Source organism: Scyliorhinus torazame, chromosome 9 (assembly GCF_047496885.1).
Source record: "Scyliorhinus torazame isolate Kashiwa2021f chromosome 9, sScyTor2.1, whole genome shotgun sequence".
In the NCBI taxonomy this organism is placed as follows: Eukaryota; Metazoa; Chordata; class Chondrichthyes; order Carcharhiniformes; family Scyliorhinidae; genus Scyliorhinus; species Scyliorhinus torazame.
In genome coordinates this window covers 94339592-94359332 of record NC_092715.1, presented here as the reverse complement: position 1 = coordinate 94359332, position 19741 = coordinate 94339592, and the positions used below count along the sequence as shown (strand labels likewise).

The 19741-nt window shown below is 48.4% G+C and overlaps 1 protein-coding gene across 1 annotated transcript in view; it reads right to left on the bottom strand.

Annotated features, from left to right (window-relative positions):
• Nucleotides 1-2365: 2365 nt before the first annotated feature.
• The window catches only part of LOC140430115 (uncharacterized), an 820575-nt gene continuing 803199 nt past the window's right edge, over nucleotides 2366-19741 (bottom strand). Inside the window, exon 6 of the mRNA XM_072517631.1 lies at nucleotides 2366-2800. Coding sequence (XP_072373732.1) covers nucleotides 2613-2800 — 188 coding nt within the window. The 3' untranslated portion in view covers nucleotides 2366-2612. The remainder of the gene's footprint in view (nucleotides 2801-19741) is intronic.

Below are 19741 nucleotides of genomic sequence, written 5' to 3'. Positions count from 1 at the left end.
AAGATTGATATTCTTGGATCATTAGCCAACTATCATCAAGGGCCATGGAGCAATCTCATAGAATTTTACCTTCTTGGTTATTTGCCCCTATCGGGAAATTTTACTAAAACTGGAGAGATGTTGTAAAGTATAAATTGGAGAGGTGCAACTTGAAGGATGGTCTCAATTGGCCATTTATTTCCCTGATTTTGTACTTATGTAAAACATAACCATTACATTATTTTGTTCTACTTTAGATTTGTCACTTACATTTCCTGTAATTACAATGTACAATGTTGGGAACGAAGCACTTTAGCATCCTATAATGCTTCGCTCCATGGTTTAGAATCTTTAAAATTTCAATATCAGTTTCAGGGCTCTTTTCATGGTTGTAGTATAATCATTGATTTCACCTGGCCTTATATATACGACAGAGAAAGTTCAGCTAAAATGTCGATTTTGGCATCCATTTTTGTGCAGTAGCTTAAAGGTCCTCCAGTATTCATCACTCTTGACATTGCTACCCTGGTTGCTCTACATCTATTTGACTAAACTGTTAAGTTAAAATGGATTGATTAAAAGCAATTGTGGTTCAGGCTACCCACAAGAACACTCAGCCCGTGGTGCTGGCACTGTTGATACACCTGTAGATAGGAAACAGAGTTTACTGAAGGTTTAAACTGAACCTGCACCAGTGTTACATTGAGTTTCAAAGCTGTTTCTGAATTAGGAGACACAACAACTGTGATATGATTTTACTGATCTCTTCCTATTTTGAATCCGTTCTACTTCAGATTTGCATTGTGTTTGTACCAGACACATTTAGTGTTAAAAATGGCCATGGAACTACTTACACCAGTAAAAGATCCAAATCAAAGTACTGATTTGAAGAATTTAACAAAAACAGTATTTTTTGAATCAGAATGTGTTTCCAATTTTCATGACCTGATATACAAAACTGAAAGATGTATTCAGCAATGGATCTCTTAATCAAAAGAAGTGCATAACACAACAGTGGCTAGCATATAACGGTTAATAAGTGCAGTCATTCTAGAAGGTTAGAAGGACAGTGCTTGAGGCATTTGACAGTCGCTTGGTGAATTTATAGGTAGGTCACCTTCCTTTTGCCTGTGGGATTCTATGCATCACCGATACACATCGTTTATAGCATTGTTCTTGAAGCACTGGAATAAATATGTTGCTTTTCTTCTGTGCTTTTATCAAAACTACTTACAAGTTACAGCTAAATCTTTCATGAGAAGAAAGTGAAAAAAAGTCATCGCCATTGAATGAACTTGCTCCACAATGTTCTTCTGAGAAGGATTACACTGCAGTCAGATTTTGTCACATGCTCAGAGAAATTAGTTTCTACGTGGAAATGATTCCACATTAACAATTCTGCACACGTTCTGTATCAGTGACCCTGAAAATCTCTCCTCCCACTTGTCTATTTTATCTTTCTGTAAAGCAGTAGTTAAACATAAATCAATTTCATATGGAAGCATAAGATAATGTTAAAAGCAGCAAATTGGTAATTGCTCTTGGTAATGAAGATTAAAATGAATGAGCTATAATTGTCTTTACTTTTAAAGAAATGTGAAAGTTCAATATTTAAATTTATGAGCTGATTGTCATAAATTTATTATGTAAGATATACATATGCAGTTCAGTAACCATGACCATCTTGAATTTGTCATTAGAACTAATGAGTACTCCCCCTAAGCATGACAATCTTTAGTGGCATAACACACGGCACTGTACTTAGCAGACATTTTTCTAGCTGCTGTCTTTTAAGTAACCTGTCAGAAATATTAACAGTATTGATACTTGCATTGTATTAAATAAATTGAAGAACAATTTCCCAATCAGGTGTACTTTTTTAAAACACAACGGTAACAAAAACAATGAACTGTAAGAACTCAATTACTGTTTGTATCATGTTGAAGTAGTACAATAATCTGCATCTAAATTTCCAAACATCTCTGAACAATAAGTACATAAGTCTTTGCGATACAAAGCACAGTCATTAATCTTAACCCTTCTGCCAGAGAATCTTGATCTGGAATTACTCTCTGACTGTACAGACATCTATTGTTGTTTGATTATTACTGAATGTTGTTGCATTTTGCGAAGTGCTATCTTCTTGTGCTACTTTTTGTGAAAATCGCATTGAAATCAATTGTTAAAATAATTTATTAATCTTTTGTTTGTTTCAGCACCCTTGCCCTCCAACAATAAGGATAACTTCATCTGAAGTTTGTTTTTTAAATCTGCAGTGGAAAACTTTTTTAAAAATGGAAAACACACTCAGATATCAGAGTAATAAGGTTTTCTAAGCTCACATATGTAAATAAAAACATGAATTAAGATTTACAACATACTGTATCATATTAAAGGTGCAGGCACTCAACCTTAGGTTTCACTAACAGCAAATATTAGACACAAGTTCAGTCCTTCCTTGAAAATGGCAAATACAATATTAAACCAATAAAATACTGCAAGTGACCAAATATTTAATAATGATCCACAGCACCATGCTACAATGATTTAGAAGCTATTAAAATTGAGATAATTCAATGTTTACTAAATGATGATCAAGTATAGCTATCTTTCAATCAGATATCTGCGGCAGCTCATAAAACAAACGAAAGAGTGAAAAAAACACCATGGGACAAACCTGTCAGCAACAGACTGTGCCAACCGCCCGCCGCAACTGCAATGACATCATCTTGCAGTATATGTACCAGTTCTGGGATGAAGATGTCCTGGCGATTATTTCCACAAGCTCGGCCATATCCCCACATAAAGATTTTGCCATCACCTTTGTGAACAAAACACATAATTGGAAGTTGCTACGGTAATACTTACTTAGGCCTGAGAAAAATAACAGAGATGGTACTGTTTGCTGGACATCAAAACAGCCTCGCGACAAGAGCAAGGCCAGGCCATATATTACTTAATGAATGCCTGAATACTTACAATTCTTATTGCTCATACAGAAATAAATAAAGTCAGTACTTTCCCACTTTATTCGGGTCATTAATGTTCCAAACTGTGAATTTTAATAAGAGGTTAGCTTTCTTTCCCTGCAGTTTCACAATTAAGCTCCAAAAGAGACACTCATGTTGTGTGGAACTCTTTCTATGGTGTATATTTTAATAAGAATCAGTATTGTTGAATCTACTTGGGTAATCTAGTGTTTTCTTGTGCATTTTGTTTTAACCTCATGAAAAGGTCTAAAATTACAGTCGAGTCTTCATATCCTAAAATGAAATCATATTTATTCCAATATTTGAAATGTTTCACAAACAATCCTTTTTAAGGAAATACGTCTAACTAGATGCCAACCATAAAAGAAGAAAACACAAGGGGCATCCCTTTATTTGACAGAGAAAAGGGTAATTGATTGTATATAAAGGTGCTTTGGTGTGATAATTAATTCATTTGTTCCTGCTATTGTTTTGCAGCTCCCAGTGAATCTCTGCTCTTCTATCTGAAGTTTAATTACAACATGAAAAGAGTCAGTTGTGCACAGAATAGAAGCTCAAGGCATAAGGAGAAAACACAAAGATATTTTCTCTGGTGAGAAGAAAATGAAATCATAAAAACGAAGCCGTATTTGCAAACTAAAACATATCGACAACTTGACCTCATTAATGAAACACAAAAAAAGTTCATTGGTAGGATATAAATGAAGATTGAAGGAATATTACTGAGATTCATCTTGATGTTATCTCTTCCAGCACAGTGAACATCATGCTTCCATAATTTAAACTATAGGCTGTTCGCATACGCAAAGGATCAAATTCCCCCCTCCTGCAGTAGTTTGTTTTAATCTGAGAGAACTGCTCAGTTTCACTGGTTCAGTGTGCATCAGTGACATTTCAAATGTGATGGGGTACATGCCTTCCAGCTGACAAGTTTTTTTTATGAAGAGTAACTCCTTAAAAGTTAATTTTGTTCTTTCATGGAGCTTGTAATATGATATGACATTATGCTGTGTTTTTCAGTCATGGCATGCTATCAGATGGAAATAAAGATCCTATATAGCACATCATCACTGATTATTTGCTGATCAAGTGACAAAATGCCAATTTTCTTTAGGGGCATCAAAATGTACTCATTTTTCCTCATTTAATAAGACTTGATTTACTTAGATTCCAAATTACTCAAGCTATTTTCTCTTAATGCTGCAATATAGTTGGCCGGAATACTTTTGAGTATACTCAGGTTTGGCCTGGACAATCTGAAGAGCTGAGACTACAAGTTGTGACCGTGTGTGCCAATACAAATGGGCAATATTATGGACTTTTGCGGTCGCAAACCTAATATAAAACATTAATCCATGCTTGTGGTAGTTTAAAGAATTGAATGAACTCTGGTGCTGCACCACGTAATTGAGAACCGTAAATTCTCAAGCCTCTTATTGCAAGAAATTACCTTTCCAAAGGACATGTGTTTAAAAACTTAAAAATGCTTGAATTTCATTTTTTGACAGCAGAAGACAACTTCCATATCCCATCTCAAGCAGAGCTGTACTTTCTCAGCCTGACAACTGTTGTCCCTGTTGTGGTATTACTCTCAAGATAAATTATGAATGCAATGTAAAAGCTGTAAAATTTGTTGTATCTTCTATTATCTCCATGTTAAAGGCCACAAAAGCTCTTCAGTGAAGTCAGCCATTAAGAAATGACAGGTATTGCTATCAGCCTTCTTTATAGCCTATTACCTGCAATGACAGCAGCTCCAGCAGTAACACTGTACAGCCTATCACATTATTTGCAGCTAAAGCTGGCTACTGTGTCATTTTCCCTCATTTTCTTGACAGTGCTATCATAAATCCATTCAGCTGCAGGGGTAACTGTCTGCTGCCTCGATTACCTTCATAGCACGAATGAATCTTGAAATGTATGTAACAGACAATGACTGTTATGGATCAGACACTAGAGCCATTCTCAATCCATCCCATCAGCTCTATGAAGCAATGCCGACTGCACAGGGGTTTCCTGCACGCTTGTCACGTCCCAGAGTAATACAGTACCAGTAACTGCACTTAAAGAAATGTGTGCTTCTTAAATAACATGTTCCAAGATATTTACACTGAAACTGTATTGATTAGCTGTCTCAAAAGAAGTATTTCTGCATCCTGCCCAGAAAGCCTGGAGGTTTTCGACACACTACAGAGAATGCCATAAATTTTGGTGAGTACTGACTTTTGTTTCTGGCTTGCAGCAAGGCAATACATTTCCTATACTGTACAGCTGATATTTTATTTTGTCAAGTATCGTTATAAATTTTTCAAAAGAAGCAGAAGAGTAAACAATGGAAAAAACAACTATGTTTTTATACAGTTTTATGACATACCATTTGAGATTTTATTTCTTATTCAGGATCTACTGCGTCTACATACTTTCCATTATTATTATTGCTCTGTCTTTTGATTTTAATCATTCATAAGTCAATGTTGGTGTAATGTTTGGCCTGGTTTCTTATTCTGTACCACATCTGTATTGGCCTGATTCATTGCCCACCTTTTCAAAAAGGTTAGAAACAAAGTTTGGCTGCCCTGCAAGGTCAAGAGTGCTTCCAATACCAATACATACAGCTACAATGTACTCGGAAATACAGGGTGTGATATTCGCATCGCAATGCACCCGGCGCTGCTCCCGTTCCACCGGGTGCATTGCTTGAGAGGCCAAAAAACGGGTTTTGGGCCAGGTGGCGAGTCGCACGTAATCCATCCAACCCACGGAACGTATTTATATGAGCCATTAGGCTCACTTAACTATACGCAGCCTGTTTGAGGCTGCAGTCTCCCGGCATCCACCATTCACTGGCCGCACAGCTGGCTCAAATTAATACTGGTCACCTAAAATGGAGACCAGCTGTTATGATCATGCTGAGGGGCTCGAAGGACATTGGAGCCCCCAGTGGTCAGCGGCAGGGCAGGGCAGTGCCCTGGCACCTGGGCAGTGCCAACCTGGCATCCTGGCAGTGCCAACTGGGCATCCTGGCTGTGCCAACCTGGCACTACAGAGGCACTAGTTTGGCAGTGCCAGGGTATCAGGGGCAGTGCCCAGGTTCCAGGTTGGAACTGCTGAGGGGCAGCACCTGAGATGGGGGACATGCCCATGAAGGAGGTGGTGAAGAGGGTATGAACCGTGGGGAGGGGGAAGGGTTATGGAGGGGGGTTATGAAGGGTAGGGGGTAAAGGGGAGGCCTGAAAGGTGGGGACTTAAAGGTGGGGGTGCGCTTAGCGACCCAATAACAGTGCATGCTAACTTGGGGCGGCGGGGGGGAACAATACCCTGATGCTTACAAGGATGGATGATCTTGGGGCTGAGACGGGTCACCCTCATGCCTACATTGTGTGTGTGTGGGTGGGGGGGTGGTGCACACGTAGACATTTAGTGATGGGAGGAGGTTGCCCCTCCAGGGTTGAGGGTTAGGGGCGTTGCCCATGTCTGTGGGGCTTGCTCTGTCCGTTGGTGAGGGGGCGTTGGGGAGCCTTAAATCTCACTTTGAGATCTGGCATCCTTTAAAAATGGTGCCCCGATATCTGAGGAGCCAATTTTGCCGGCATCTTTAATTCCCCACTGCAGAAACAATTCTTTTTTTTTGAGATTTTTTATTTAAAACAAATTTGTAACATTTACAGAGAGAAAAAAGGGCATATGCAAAGAGCCTTAACATAGTGAAAACGAACAGTGGGAAAGAATAAACATGTTAATAAGGCACTTCCCCTGTCAGCTGTTTGCCCATGCCACACATGTTCAACTAAACTAACGTGGCTCTAACCCCCCCCCGACTTCCCCTGCCCCCCAAGACCTGACCTGCCAGGTCAACCCTCTGCTTGGCCCTAGCCCGCCCCTCCTCCTACTCTCCCTGGTGCCCCCTGACCTACGCTGACCCCTGCCCTTGGCACCTGTCTGTCTCCCGCCCTCCTCCCACACACCAAGGACCCATTAACCTGATTGTATCTCATCGTGCCCTTTCAAGTCCCTTAACCAGCCCATAGCCCCCCCCCCCCCGATCAGAGGCACCGATCTCCTGCCAAAACGTACCAAGTGCAGGGCCCCCTTTGCAGGGCCACTTTTCCCCCCCACCACTCCCCCCCTCGTTGCAAGCTCCCAAAACACCCAAGCCAATGCGCCCTCCAGCCCCCGCTCTCTGTCCCGGCTGAAAACAATCTTGGATAAAACATTACAGTACAGGATAATTTAACAGACCGCCGCCACACAAAAGCTCTGAGAGCCCAGAGTCCTTTAGTTCAAGTCCAGCTTCTTCTTTTAATAAAAGTCCACTCCTAGTCAGAGCAAGTTAGGTTAACAGACGGCCGCCACTGTACAGCACTGAAAAAACTAAGTGCCCGTTAGTTCAAGTCAGTTTCTTATCTTTAATGAAAGTCCAAACCTGTTCTGGTGTCTCAAAGTGGTAGTGGAGTTCCTCAAACGTTACCCAAAGCTTCGCAGGATACAGCATTCCAAACCTCACCTCCTTTTTGTAGAGGGCTGCCTTTACCTTGATGAATCCTGCATGCCTCTTGGCCAGCTCTGTAGATGCGCACCTCGCAGTTCTCCCATCTGCTGCTCCTCTCTGCCTTGGCCCATCGCAGCACATGTTCCCTGTCAGCAAGCCGGTGAAAGCGGACTACCAAAGCCCTCAGTCGGTCATCCATCCTGGGCTTCCTTGCGGGGGCTCTATGCGCCCCATCCAACTCAAAGGGGTCGAGGGAAGGCCTCCGGTCCCATCAGCACCTCGAGCATACCTTTCGCGTATGCACCTACATCCGATCCCTCGCAGCCCTCGGGGAGGCCAACGACCCACAAATTCTGCCTCCTGGCTCTGTTCCCCAGCTATTCAAGCTGCTCCTGCATCCTCCTCTGGCGGGAGTTAAGCTCCTCCACTTCGTGCTCCAGCTCCGTTACCGTGTCCGACTGGCTGGAGAGCTTCACCTCGACCTCCCTGAGCGCCTTCTCTTGGACCGCCTGTGTCTCGACCATTCGGTCCATTACCGCTCTCATCGGGTCCAGCGTGTCCCTCTTCAGTTCAGCGAAGCAATTCCTGAAGAACTCCATCTATTGCTCCCTTGGCCAGTGAGTCTCTGCTCCCTGGTCCCTGCCATCCGACATGCTTCGCCGCCCGGCCTGTGGTCCCCGCTACTCCCGCTTCGATCCTTGCCGCTCCACTCAACCACTTCTGGTCTAGCTGTCCATACCCCGTGGGGGAAATCCTCTTCCCTATTGTCTCCTCCACCGATTCAGGTTGCCAGGTTCCGAAAAAGTCCATTGGAAAAGGTCCGTTTGCCCATTGCGGGCGGGAGCGATCCGACCTGCGACCTGCTTCCTCGAGGGCGCTACCGGAAGTCTCGCAGAAACAATTCTAAGCATGATATTTTCCAACGAGAAACTCCTCAAATTTTAAAAAAATGCCGAAGGCAATGATTTAATGGAAAGGTTTCTAAGTGTGGGAGGGAGCGGGAACAGCCGCGAGCTTCCCGACGCTTTGACAAGGCCTTTGACAAGGTCCCTCATGGTAGACTAGTACAAAAGGTGAAGTCACACGGGATCAGGGGTGAGCTGGCAAGGTGGATACAGAACTGGCTAGGTCATAGAAGCAAAGAGTAGCAATGGAAGGGTGCTTTTCTAATTGGAAGGCTGTGCCTAGTGGTGTTCTGCAAGGATCAGTGCTGGGACCTTTGCTGTTTGTAGTATATATAAATGATTTGGAGGAAAATGTAACTGGTCTGATTAGTAAGTTTGCAGACGACACAAAGGTTGGGGGAATTGCAGATAGCGATGAGGACTGTCAGAGGATACAGCAGGATTTAGATTGTTTGGAGACTTGGGCGGAGAGATGGCAGATGGAGTTTAACCCAGACAAATGTGAGGTAATGCATTTTGGAAGTTCTAATGCAGGTAGGGAATATACAGTGAATGGTAGAACCTTCAAGCGTATTGAAAGGCAGAGAGATCTAGGTGTACAGGTCCACAGGTCACTGAAAGGGGCAACACAGGTGGAGAAGGTAGTCAAGAAGGCATATGGCATGCTTGTCTTCATTGGCCGGGCCATTGAGTATAAGAATTGGCAAGTCATGTTGCAGCTGTATAGAACCTTAGTTAGGCCACACTTGGAGTATAGTGTTCAATTCTGGTCACCACACTACCAGAAGGATGTGGAGGCTTTATAGAGCGTGCAGAAGAGATTTACCAGGATGTTGCCTAGTATGGAGGGCATCAGCTATGAGGAGAGGTTGAATAAACTCGGTTTGTTCTCAGTGGAACGACGGAGGTTGAGGGGCGAACTGACAGAGGTCTACAAAATTATGAGGGGCATAGACAGAGTGGATAGTCAGAGGCTTTTCCCCAGGGTAGAGGGGTCAATTTCTAGGGGGCATAGGTTTAAGGTGCGAGGGGCAAGGTTTAGAGTAGATGTACGAGGCAAGTTTTTTACACAGAGGGTAGTGGGTGCCTGGAACTCGCTGTCGGAGGAGGTGGTGGAAGCAGGGACGATAGTGACATTTAAGGGGCATCTTGACAAATACATGAATAGGAGGGGAAAAGAGGGATAGGGACCCAGAAAGCGTACACGATTGTAGTTTAGTCGGGCAGCATGGTCGGCAAGGGCTTGGAGGGCCGAGAGGCCTGTTCCTGTGTTGTATGTTTCTTTGTTCTTTGTTCTTTGTTCTTTGTTCTTTGCTTGGACCGGCTAGGCCGTCACCAATATAAAACTTAATGAGGCCCCATGGGCTTCATGCCGTAAATGCCTGTCCCGCCGGCTGATTCGCCAGGACACATTCTGGTGAGCGCCACACAGTTGCCGATGCATATCAGGTGGAGTCAGGAACGCCCAGTCGAGACAGCAGTCGGAGGTCTGCTGGATTCCAGGACACAGCTGGGTCTCAATCAGATGCTGAGTCTCTGGACCAGGTTTACCCGGAGCTGATGTAGATGCTAGGGTGCAACCATGAGATTCAGAGGGTGATGTCAGCGACATTGCAGCAGGTCCATAACTGATTGGAGGAGCCCCAGAGGCTACTGGTGCAGGAGATGGTGCCAGCAATGCGTGGCACCCAGGCCAACACTGCTGGGGTGGCGACAGCAGTAGAGAGCCTGGTGGACGGCATCAGCAGCAGGAAGAAGGTGTCCAAAGCATGGCTCAGATAGTGACGGCCATGGGTGAGCACCTCGACAGCATGTCCCAGTCTCAGATGGACCTTGATGAGGTGCTGAAGGGCATGCTCCAGTCTCAGGTGAGTGTAGCCGAGGTGCTGCGGTGCATATCGGGCAGCACGGGAGCATTGTGGATAGCACAATTGCTTCACAGCTCCAGGGTCCCAGGTTCGATTCCGGCTTGCGTCACTGTCCGTGCGGAGTCTGCACATCCTCCCCGTGTGTGCGTGGGTTTCCTCCGGGTGCTCCGGTTTCCTCCCACAGTCCAAAGATGTGCAGGGTAGGTGGATTGGCCATGCTAAATTGCCCTTAGTGTCCAAAATTGCCCTTAGTGTTGGGTGGGGTTACTGGGTTATGGGGATAGGGTGGAAGTGTTGACCTTGGGTCGGGTGCTCTTTCCAAGAGCCGGTGCAGACTCGATGGGCCGAATGGCCTCCTTCTGTACTGTAAATTCTATGATTCTATGATTCCCATTTGCAGGTGGGTATTGCCGGGGCCGTCCAGAGCTTATCCCAGTCACTGAGGAGCATCGCAGAAGGTGTCACCACCATACTGCAGACATTGGGGAGCTGTCAGGGCTCAATCCATCTGCCCCTCCATGCTGAAGTGAACCCCAGGGCCCTATGATCACTGACTGGGAGGAGGGGGCATGGGTGGCAACCCGGTGCCACCCTACTGAGTGGTGACGGCGGCCAATAGCGCTCCAGAGACCCGCCCCCCTGACAATAGCACATCTCGGTGTCAGCTCCCGGAACAGGGTAATACGGCGAAAGCACGCACTGCTGGCAAGTGGGCCGGGGCCCTCCGGCTCCAGACTTCCCAGAGGACACGTGCCGGGGCATCGAAGGCATGGGATGCAGTTGGCAGCAGACTGCCTCCATCTCTGATGTGCACCCTGGGGTCACATGTAGAAGCAGTGGTAGAGCACGGAAGGCTAAGCAGGTCGAGGATCACTGAGAGGGAACGGGGGTAAAGGGGGAAGGGATGTAAGGCGGGGGTGGTGCAATGGGGGGTGGAGGGATGGGGGGTGGAGTTGTGAGGGATGGGAAAGGGCACGATCATTGGGGGATTGGGGCAGTTGGGGACACATGTGTACAGCATTCAAAAACGTTGCGCTCGAGAAATATGAGGTCTTTGGCACTTTTTTCCACAATGCGGGTCGAGCACCAGCTTCTCGGATATATAGGTGCTGGATGCCTCTTTCACCACCTGCAGGTGATGGGGGGAGCGAGCACTCAGCAGACAGGCAGGAGTCAGGCAGTGGCATACATTGACGATCACCAGCGTTCAGCTCTTAGCGGGTTATCATCATCCCACTCGCCTCGACAGTGACCTGCTTACAGCGCCGACACAGTCCCAATGCCCTGGAATGACGTTACACTGGCCCTGGGAGCGTGGAACAGGATGGGGGGGAGGAGAAAAGGGGGAGAGGAATGCTGAGGAGGGGGAGGGATTGGAGAGGGAGGGGGAGGGGAAAGGGGGAAGCGTGAGGGATGGGGAGGGGGTTGGTAAGTGGGGGAAAGAGAGGGGGAAGGGGGGATGGGGGAATGACAGGCATGGCCACGTCCTATGTGAAGAGAGCGAGGATGAGGGCCTGCCTGACCCTCCGGGCTTGCCGGACCCTCACCGCTACTGCCTGTCCTCAATCCACCGGCTGCTTCTTCGGGTCCTCCCCGGGCTCATCCTCCAGCCCCTCCTGGTTCAACAATTCCTCCCCCTCCCCCTCGGAGGTGGCCACATGTTCCTCCCCCTTTACCTCCAGCACATTGTATTGCTGCTGTGCCAGGATGTGGAGGGCACAGCGGACCACCACAAAGCGGTCAAACCTCTGGGGGGGGGGGGTGCAGAGCGTTGTGCAGTGCACCACCAGAATGGTCAAGGCATCGGAACCGCATTTTGGGGAGTCCAATGCGCCACTCAATGACAGCCCCGGTGGCCACATGGGCCTTGTTGTATAAGGTCTCTGCATTGGTCACCAGCCTCTGTACTGGTGTCAATAGCCAGGTCCTCAGCAGGCATGCCCTAAGAGCCAACCGACCAACCTGGGGTGGTCCTCAAAGAGGACGGGGATGTCCAACTGCCCCAGGATGAAGCTATTGTGCAAACGTTCCGGAAAGCGTGCACGCACATGCAAGATCTTCATGTGGGGATCTCACATGGGCTGGATGTTCAGGGTGTGGAACCCCTTCCTGTTGATGTAGGGCACTTCCAGATAGCCCGGTGAGCGCAAGGCGACTTGTGTGCCATCTATTACCTCCTGGACCTTGGGCATCCTGGCATTGACGGAGAATCCTGTGCATCTTGTTGGGCCTGGTTATGTTAAATTTATATAGTTCGCTGCCTGGACCAACAGGGCATTCATGACTTCACGGATGCACTTGTGGGCTGTAGCTTACGTGATGCCGCACCCCCCCCCCCCCAATCGAGCCCTGGAGTGATCCGGAGGCATAGAAGGTCAATGCCGCGGTGACCTTGACAGCCACGGGAAGCAGGTATTCTCCTCAACCACGTGGTGGCAAGTCCGCGAGGACATAACACAGGTGCCGCACCTTCCACTTGTTAAGGCGGAGTCTTCTACTCACACGCTATCCGTCATCTGTTCGAAAGACTGCGGCACCCGTATACCTCGGGCCATCCCCGGCGTCTCCATCTGGATCCCTCTCTGGCCTGAAGGGCAGTTGGGTCCTCAGGGTGTGGGGTGCGGCCCTGCACCTGAGCTGCTGCCTCGAGCCTCTGTCCACTCTGCTACCGCCGCCCTCTCTGGCGTCTGGCCACCTGACCTGCCAGCAGCGCCACGGGGTCCAATATATCATCCATTCCATGTAATATCTGTAAGGGATTGGAGAAGATATGAAACCAGTGGTGTCTTCCACCCTCCATTCCCCCATTGCTCCACCACACTCCCCTCACACACCCCTGCCATCTGACATGCCCTGCCCACGCACCCCCAGCTGAAGTTGGGGCCCCTGGTCGCCGTACCCCAGACCCTGTACGCCAGACACGTAACGTTACCTGGACCAGACACTAGACTCCTTCCCGGTCCACCCTCTGGTCACCAGGTGCTGGGGCCCAGCCCCTGGGTGTTCAGATGTTGGCTGCTGCATATGTTGTGTTGCCTCCCACAGTGTTCAGGCATCATGGTCAGATTGGGATTCTCGGCAATAACTTCCACAGGCTACATGGCACGCCTACCCGCCCACGGGAATCCACTTATGGGCGGCACGGTAACACAGTGGTTAGCACTGATGCTTCACAGCGCCAGGGTCCCTGGTTCAATTCCTGGCTTGGATCACTGCCTGCACGGAGTCAACATGTTCGCCCTGTGTCTGTGTGTGTTTCCTCCGGGTGCTACGGTTTCCTCCCACAAATCCTGAAAGACGTGCTGTGAGGTAATTTGGACATTCTGAATTCTCCCTCTGTGGCGACGAGGGGATTTTCACAGTAACTTCATTGAAGTGTTAATGTAAACCTACTTGTGACAATAAAGATTATTATTGTTGTAAGTGCTCACTTAACTATGATTGCCAATTCCCAATTAGCAATAGCCTTCAGCCGCGTGGCCAGAGGGAACAATGGTTTGTCGATGGCGCAGACAGGCAGGGGCTGGGATTGCCCCCAGAATTGGAACACACGATCCAAGGGGTGGCATGCAGGACCCACGGGCATTGGGACATCCATCTCCCCTCCCGCCCTCCCTAGTTCGCGGGCAGGCAACCCACCCCCGGCTCCGCAACCCCACCATCGATGGTGGGCCACCCTCACTGAGGACTGCACTCCCCATGGGGGTTCCACCCCGCCCTCCCCCCCCCCCCACCCGCCGAGAACCGGGGCAGCAACCCCAGTGCACGCGGGCTCATTGCCCGGGAGCAAAGATGGCTACTGCCCTCCTCGGTTCCCCACAGCAGCCCTTCCACCAGTTTCACGTTTTAAAAAGGTGTACTAATTGGCATTCGTTCAACCACTTGCTGGGGAGGTGGTTAGATAATGGGAAGCTATTAAATAGGGGGTTACTCCCATTTATTGTATGGAGACTGGCCTTAAGTGGTGATCATTGGTTTCTCGCCATGTTACAGTGAGTTCCTGATTTCGTCAACAGGAGTTGGCCGGTTACATCTCAAAGCGATTAGCGCCTGGTGCGGTCCTCAGTTTTAGACTCTCTCACAACCTAATGGCCTCGTCTCGCTTAAGCTTAATTACACCCGAAGTGTAGGTGACTACAGTTCCGGATCGCGCTCAAAAACCCAGTGGTATTCAGCCTGCTAAACCCCCCCAAAAATGACACTTTGGGCGCGATTCACCCAAAATGGATATGAATCAGTGACCTCATTGCACCCGGCGCTGATCTGGGCTCAACAAATGAATCACCCAAAGGGCATAAAATCGAGCTTCGCGCCAAGCACTGGCCGATTGCGAGTCACTCGACTTGCTCCAATTGGCACAATTTGAATCTCGCGCTCGCTGGGCGAGATCCAGATCTGCATATTTAAATGAGCCTAATGCAATCCCCCACTCTCCCATGGTGCCGCACCTCCACTTCCCCATCCCCCAGCTACACCCCAACCCCCTCCTATCCAGTACCCTCAGTGATCCTCAACGTGCCTGTCCTTCCTAGCTGAATAGCACTACGTCTCGGTGTTTCCCCAGTATGCACATCTGAGGTGGAGGCAGCCAGCAGTTTATCTCGTCACCATGTCTTTGATTATCCTGCCGGGTGTCCTCTGGGGGCTCTGAGGCCAGAAGGCCCTGATGCACTTGTCGGCGGCACATACACAGCCATGCCGCCTTGTCCTGTGTATTGACTTTGAGACACAGCCTCATCAGAGGGGTGGAACTTGGGGGAGCTGATGACCACTGTCACCACTCCATGGGCAACCAGCCCCCCTCCTCCTGGCCGGTGCCCATAGGTCCCTGGGCTTCAGCTTGGGATGGAGGGGCAGCTGGTTTGAGCCTCGGCTGCCCATGCATCATCTGGCTCTGGGACATGCCCTGCAGTGCCTTGGCAATGCCCACCTGCGACTGAGACAAGCTCCGCAGCGCCTTGGCCATGCCCATCTAAGAGCGGGACATGTCCCGCAGAACCTCATCAAGGTTGACCTGGTACTGGGTGACATCCTCCAGCAAGTCAGACATTCTGCTGAGACCCTCAACCATGGCCATCACTGACTGTGCGACGCCTTGAACACTTCACTAATGGTGCCGCCGTCGTGCACCAGGCTCTCCACTGCGGTCGCCACACTAACAGTTTTGGTCTCGGTGCCATGCATTGCTGGCGCCATCCCCTGCGCCCATACCCTCTGGGACTCCTCCAGTCTGCTATGGATCTGCTGGAGTGACACTGACATCTTCCCCTGAATGTCCTGGCTCTCCCTATCATCTCCATCAGCTCTGGTTAACCTTGTTCCACAGGCTCAGCATCAGGCTTGGACCCAGCTGGGTCCTGGTATCCAGCAGCCCTCCAACTGCTGTTTTGCCTGGGGGTTCCTGCCTCCACCTGATGCACATCATCAGCAGTGTAGTGTGTCATGTTCTGTAGACTGGCCGAAGTGAAAGATGGATTACAGAACATTTAGTTTAAATAATTTATTGTAGAACAACTGCGTCGTAAGATAACTAGGATATATCAACGAATCAATGAGAAACACAAATTAACTATTATGGAACTACTGCAAAATATGTCTATCCTCCAGCACGACCTATTCCCAGACCACAGGGTCAGGTGATGGGTTTACACTGCCACCTAGTGGTCGGAGGTTGTACATAAGATTACGTACAAACTCATCACATGGTGCTCACCAGATTGTGATCCTGAAGCCTGACCACTAACATGTCCCACCGAGGTGTCTGTATCTGCACTGATGGAGGTGGGGACGACAGCTGTGTGTGACTATAATGGTTGCATTCCCGGAGCTCTCCTCCAAGGTATTCTCCACGGAGTCAGGAGAGGATGCAGTCGGGATGGACCAGCACCGATGGCTGGATGGCCTGCGGGAGAATGGACATGGATCAGTGGAAGTGATGGGTCAGTCAGTAAGGCAACAACAACTCATGTTTGACAGGTCCTCCAAGTGGCGCCCGGTGGTTCCTCACTTCTACGGCGTCCGCCAGCCTCTGCGTGGGTGCCCGATCTGTCCTCAACGACCCCAGTCACCTCCCAGGCCCGCTCCTCGAAGGAGGTGAGGACTCTTAAGTCCGACATCCCTCCGCCAGTCTGGGCCCTCGCCCGACGATTATGGGATAGCTTTTCCTGATGAGACACAGAGAGGGCATCATTGGCCACAAGCATGGTGCACAGGAGTGTGGGGGGTGTGAAGGGAGGATTGGGGGGCATTGAAGAGGGAGGGGCTAGACGGAGAGTTGAGGTTCGCATGGGGGTGGAAGCTCCCTTAGTGGGGCGGGGCGGGGGGGTGTTGGTGTCTACTCACTCTGGCTGCCCAGTGTAGGTCATTGGCCTCCTTATGGTGCTGGAGGCCAGTCCTCCTGTTCACACTCCCTGAGCTGACAGCTGCTGCCACCTCATCCCAAGCCACACTGGCTGCCTTGTGGCTGACTCTCCGGGACCCTCGGGGGAACAGGACATCCATCCTGGCCTCCACGGCGTCTATCAGCCTCCCAGATCAGCATCCCTGAATCTTGGGGCTGTTCTCCTTAGCACCATTATTGCGAGCTGGATGGGGTTGGCTGAGCAAGTGCAGCTTAAGTGCTGCTCGGCCTTTTTAGCGAGGGGCTGGTGAGCATGGTCCCGGCAAATCAGCTGGCCTCGTTAAGTGAACCAATTGATGTTGAATAATGTTGCCGGCCTCTCTGGACTGAGCTCTGGGAAGCTCGTGGCAAGTCCCGCTTGCTACCACACTTCGAAATCTTTCTGGAGAATTAAGCCCCAGTTTTAAGTCCGCTGAATTGCTTCTGGTGTCATTTTGGGCAAGTTTGGTGGGGCTTTTCCTGCCAACATTTGGGGCTTGATCCAGAACGGATACACCCAGATTTTGTCATTTATTTGGGCCTTGGGGAGTTTCTCCCTGGTCTAACCCACACTTAGAAACTTTTTCATCAGGGGGAGCTGAACTTTCCGGCGATACCAGTTCCTCGAACATCGGGGCACCGTTTTGAAAGGTGTCCCAAGCTCGAATTGAGCATGAGGTCCCCCATACCCTCCACCCACGCACAATGCCACCCCTTGCAGACATGGGCATTACCCCCTTCCCCAATGAGCACACACAGCTATGAGGTTGCAGGGGGCCCCCCTTTCAGGCCCTCCCACCTCCCAACATTTATGAAGCCCCTTCATACCCCCTTCACTCCAACCCCCTTTCTTTGGCATTGGCCCCCTCAGGCTCTGACCTGTGGCAGTACCAACCTAGCACCCTGGAATTGCCAGCCTGGCACCTGGGCATTGCCACTGGTGGCCTGGTAGGCCAACGTGGCACTGCAAGCGTATCCGTGTACCAGAGGGAGTGCCAGGGTACTGCCCTGCCTGTCTCTGACTACCCGGGGTTCCAGTGGCCCCCGAGACCCCATCGTGGTCATCTACGCCTGGTGTTCGCTTGTGGAGACCAGTACTAATTAATGCGCTGTTGAGGCCTCACCGATGCGGCTGGTGACTCCCCGGAGCCAGGAAACTACGGCCTCAAGTTGGCTACACATATCTAAATGAGCCTAATGGCTCTTTTAAATATGATTATCTGGATCATACCTCAAGGGTCGGGTGACTCTGTGCGGTTTTGCGCTCGGTGCAATTTGGGCCTCTCCCCCGATGCACCCCCCAAGATCGGCGTCAGGAGCAATACGGTGAGAAAATTGCACCACAAGTCATTTTTTGGGAGAATTGCACCCACACCCTTTCTTTTCATTAAAATGTTAAACTCTACTATTTAGCTGCAGAGCCAACCGTTTTCACCAGTTCCATGATCAACATGGAAGCAGTCTTGTCTTTGGTGCTGTATGAAAATAATTGACCTCCTCAGTGATGTTGAAACCCAACTGGTTAAAGGAAGCATTCCTGAAGCTCAGACCGATGGCATCTCTATAGTTGGCAGAAGAGCAGTGTGATTGGCATTAAGCTCAGGGATCTTAACCACTGGCTCTTTGGAATCTGCTGGCATATCAACAGTCACGGCCTCTCTCCATATTTCTCTCCAGTACGTCAATTTACTCATGAACAAGGCCCTTGCTATCCATTATGTTACTGTGGATGATTGCATTTATGTCTAGACTTTGACAGAAACTTAGCTCACCCCTTACTGCTTGACACATTATCCTTTTTTGAGATATCTTTCCCTGTTCCTCCTCTCTTTTATTCTTTAATGTTCTCATCACCTTCTGCCCCAAAGCCCGGAGTGTGACTGTCTACTTCCATTGTCGTCTCTCAGCCTCTGTATGGAATAACATGTAATCCTCATTGTTTTGAAGTTCCAATTTAGCCTCTACCTGTTCTTCTGAAAATACTCCCTCAGTATAAATGCTCCTATTCTATTGCTGCCTCTTTGCTCTCATCATCTCCTGTGGTCATGCTGCTCCCATGTTCTCCACCATTAGCAATGCCACCTCGGATTATTCATTTCATTTCATTTCATTCATTCATTCATTTCATTTCATTCATCTCGGATTATTTCCTGAAATGACTGCTCGGTTTGTCCCACTCCTAGATTTGTTACAACAGAGTGTGGATTTAAAAAGGTGATATTGCCAATTTAATAGATATGCTTAACCGTTTGTAACTCAGTGTAAGAAATAGGCCAGCCAGGTTCCTTAAGGTGAGGAGTTAGTTTTATTATTAAATCTCACTCTGGTAAAGATGCAGAATTATTAATAAAAGGTTTAATATGTACAAATATGTCCAAATACCGACTAATACCTACAACACACAAATAAACCCTCTAAAAGTACAAAAAAGAAATAAAACTCTGCAGAGTATCAGGCCTTAAAACTTGGTCAAGTAAAAATTAAAATCAGAAAAGAACTTCATGCATTGTGCGGATGTTTGATACCACTGAATGGATACTTTCCACAGTAGCTGCTCATACTTGGGTTCCTCATTGGCGAAGCTGGTCTGCAATCATGGCTGGTTGATTGCCTTTTCTCTTGCAGACAGCCATGTTGATTGGAAACCCTTTAAGAACTCTTGGATTACAGCAAAGAAGTCTTCTGGTGGGTTTTCAAATCATTAACAACTCAGCTTTGATGAGAATGCTTTCAGAGAAATAGGGAAGGGTAAGGATGTTGCCCCTGTAGAAGTTTATCTGTTAGTTCCAAACCAGTACATTTTACACCCAGGAGTTGGATCACATGATCTCAGCTTTTGAATTTGAGTTTCCCAATGCAGTCTATGCTCCTTTCGAGCACGAAACCAACAAACCGTTGTCAATAGCTCCAGCAGCCTCAGACACACCCGTACCTACGATCACAGCTTCTGAAGTCAGATATGCCTTCTTGAAAGTGAACCCTCGGAAAGCAACAGGTCCTGACAGAGTCCCTGGTCATGCACTCAGATCCTGCGCAGACCAACTGATGGGTGTGTTCGCTTACATCTTCCATTGACTCTCACCAGCAACGTTTATTCTTGTTACCAACTCCATTGCCCCTTCATTCTTGCC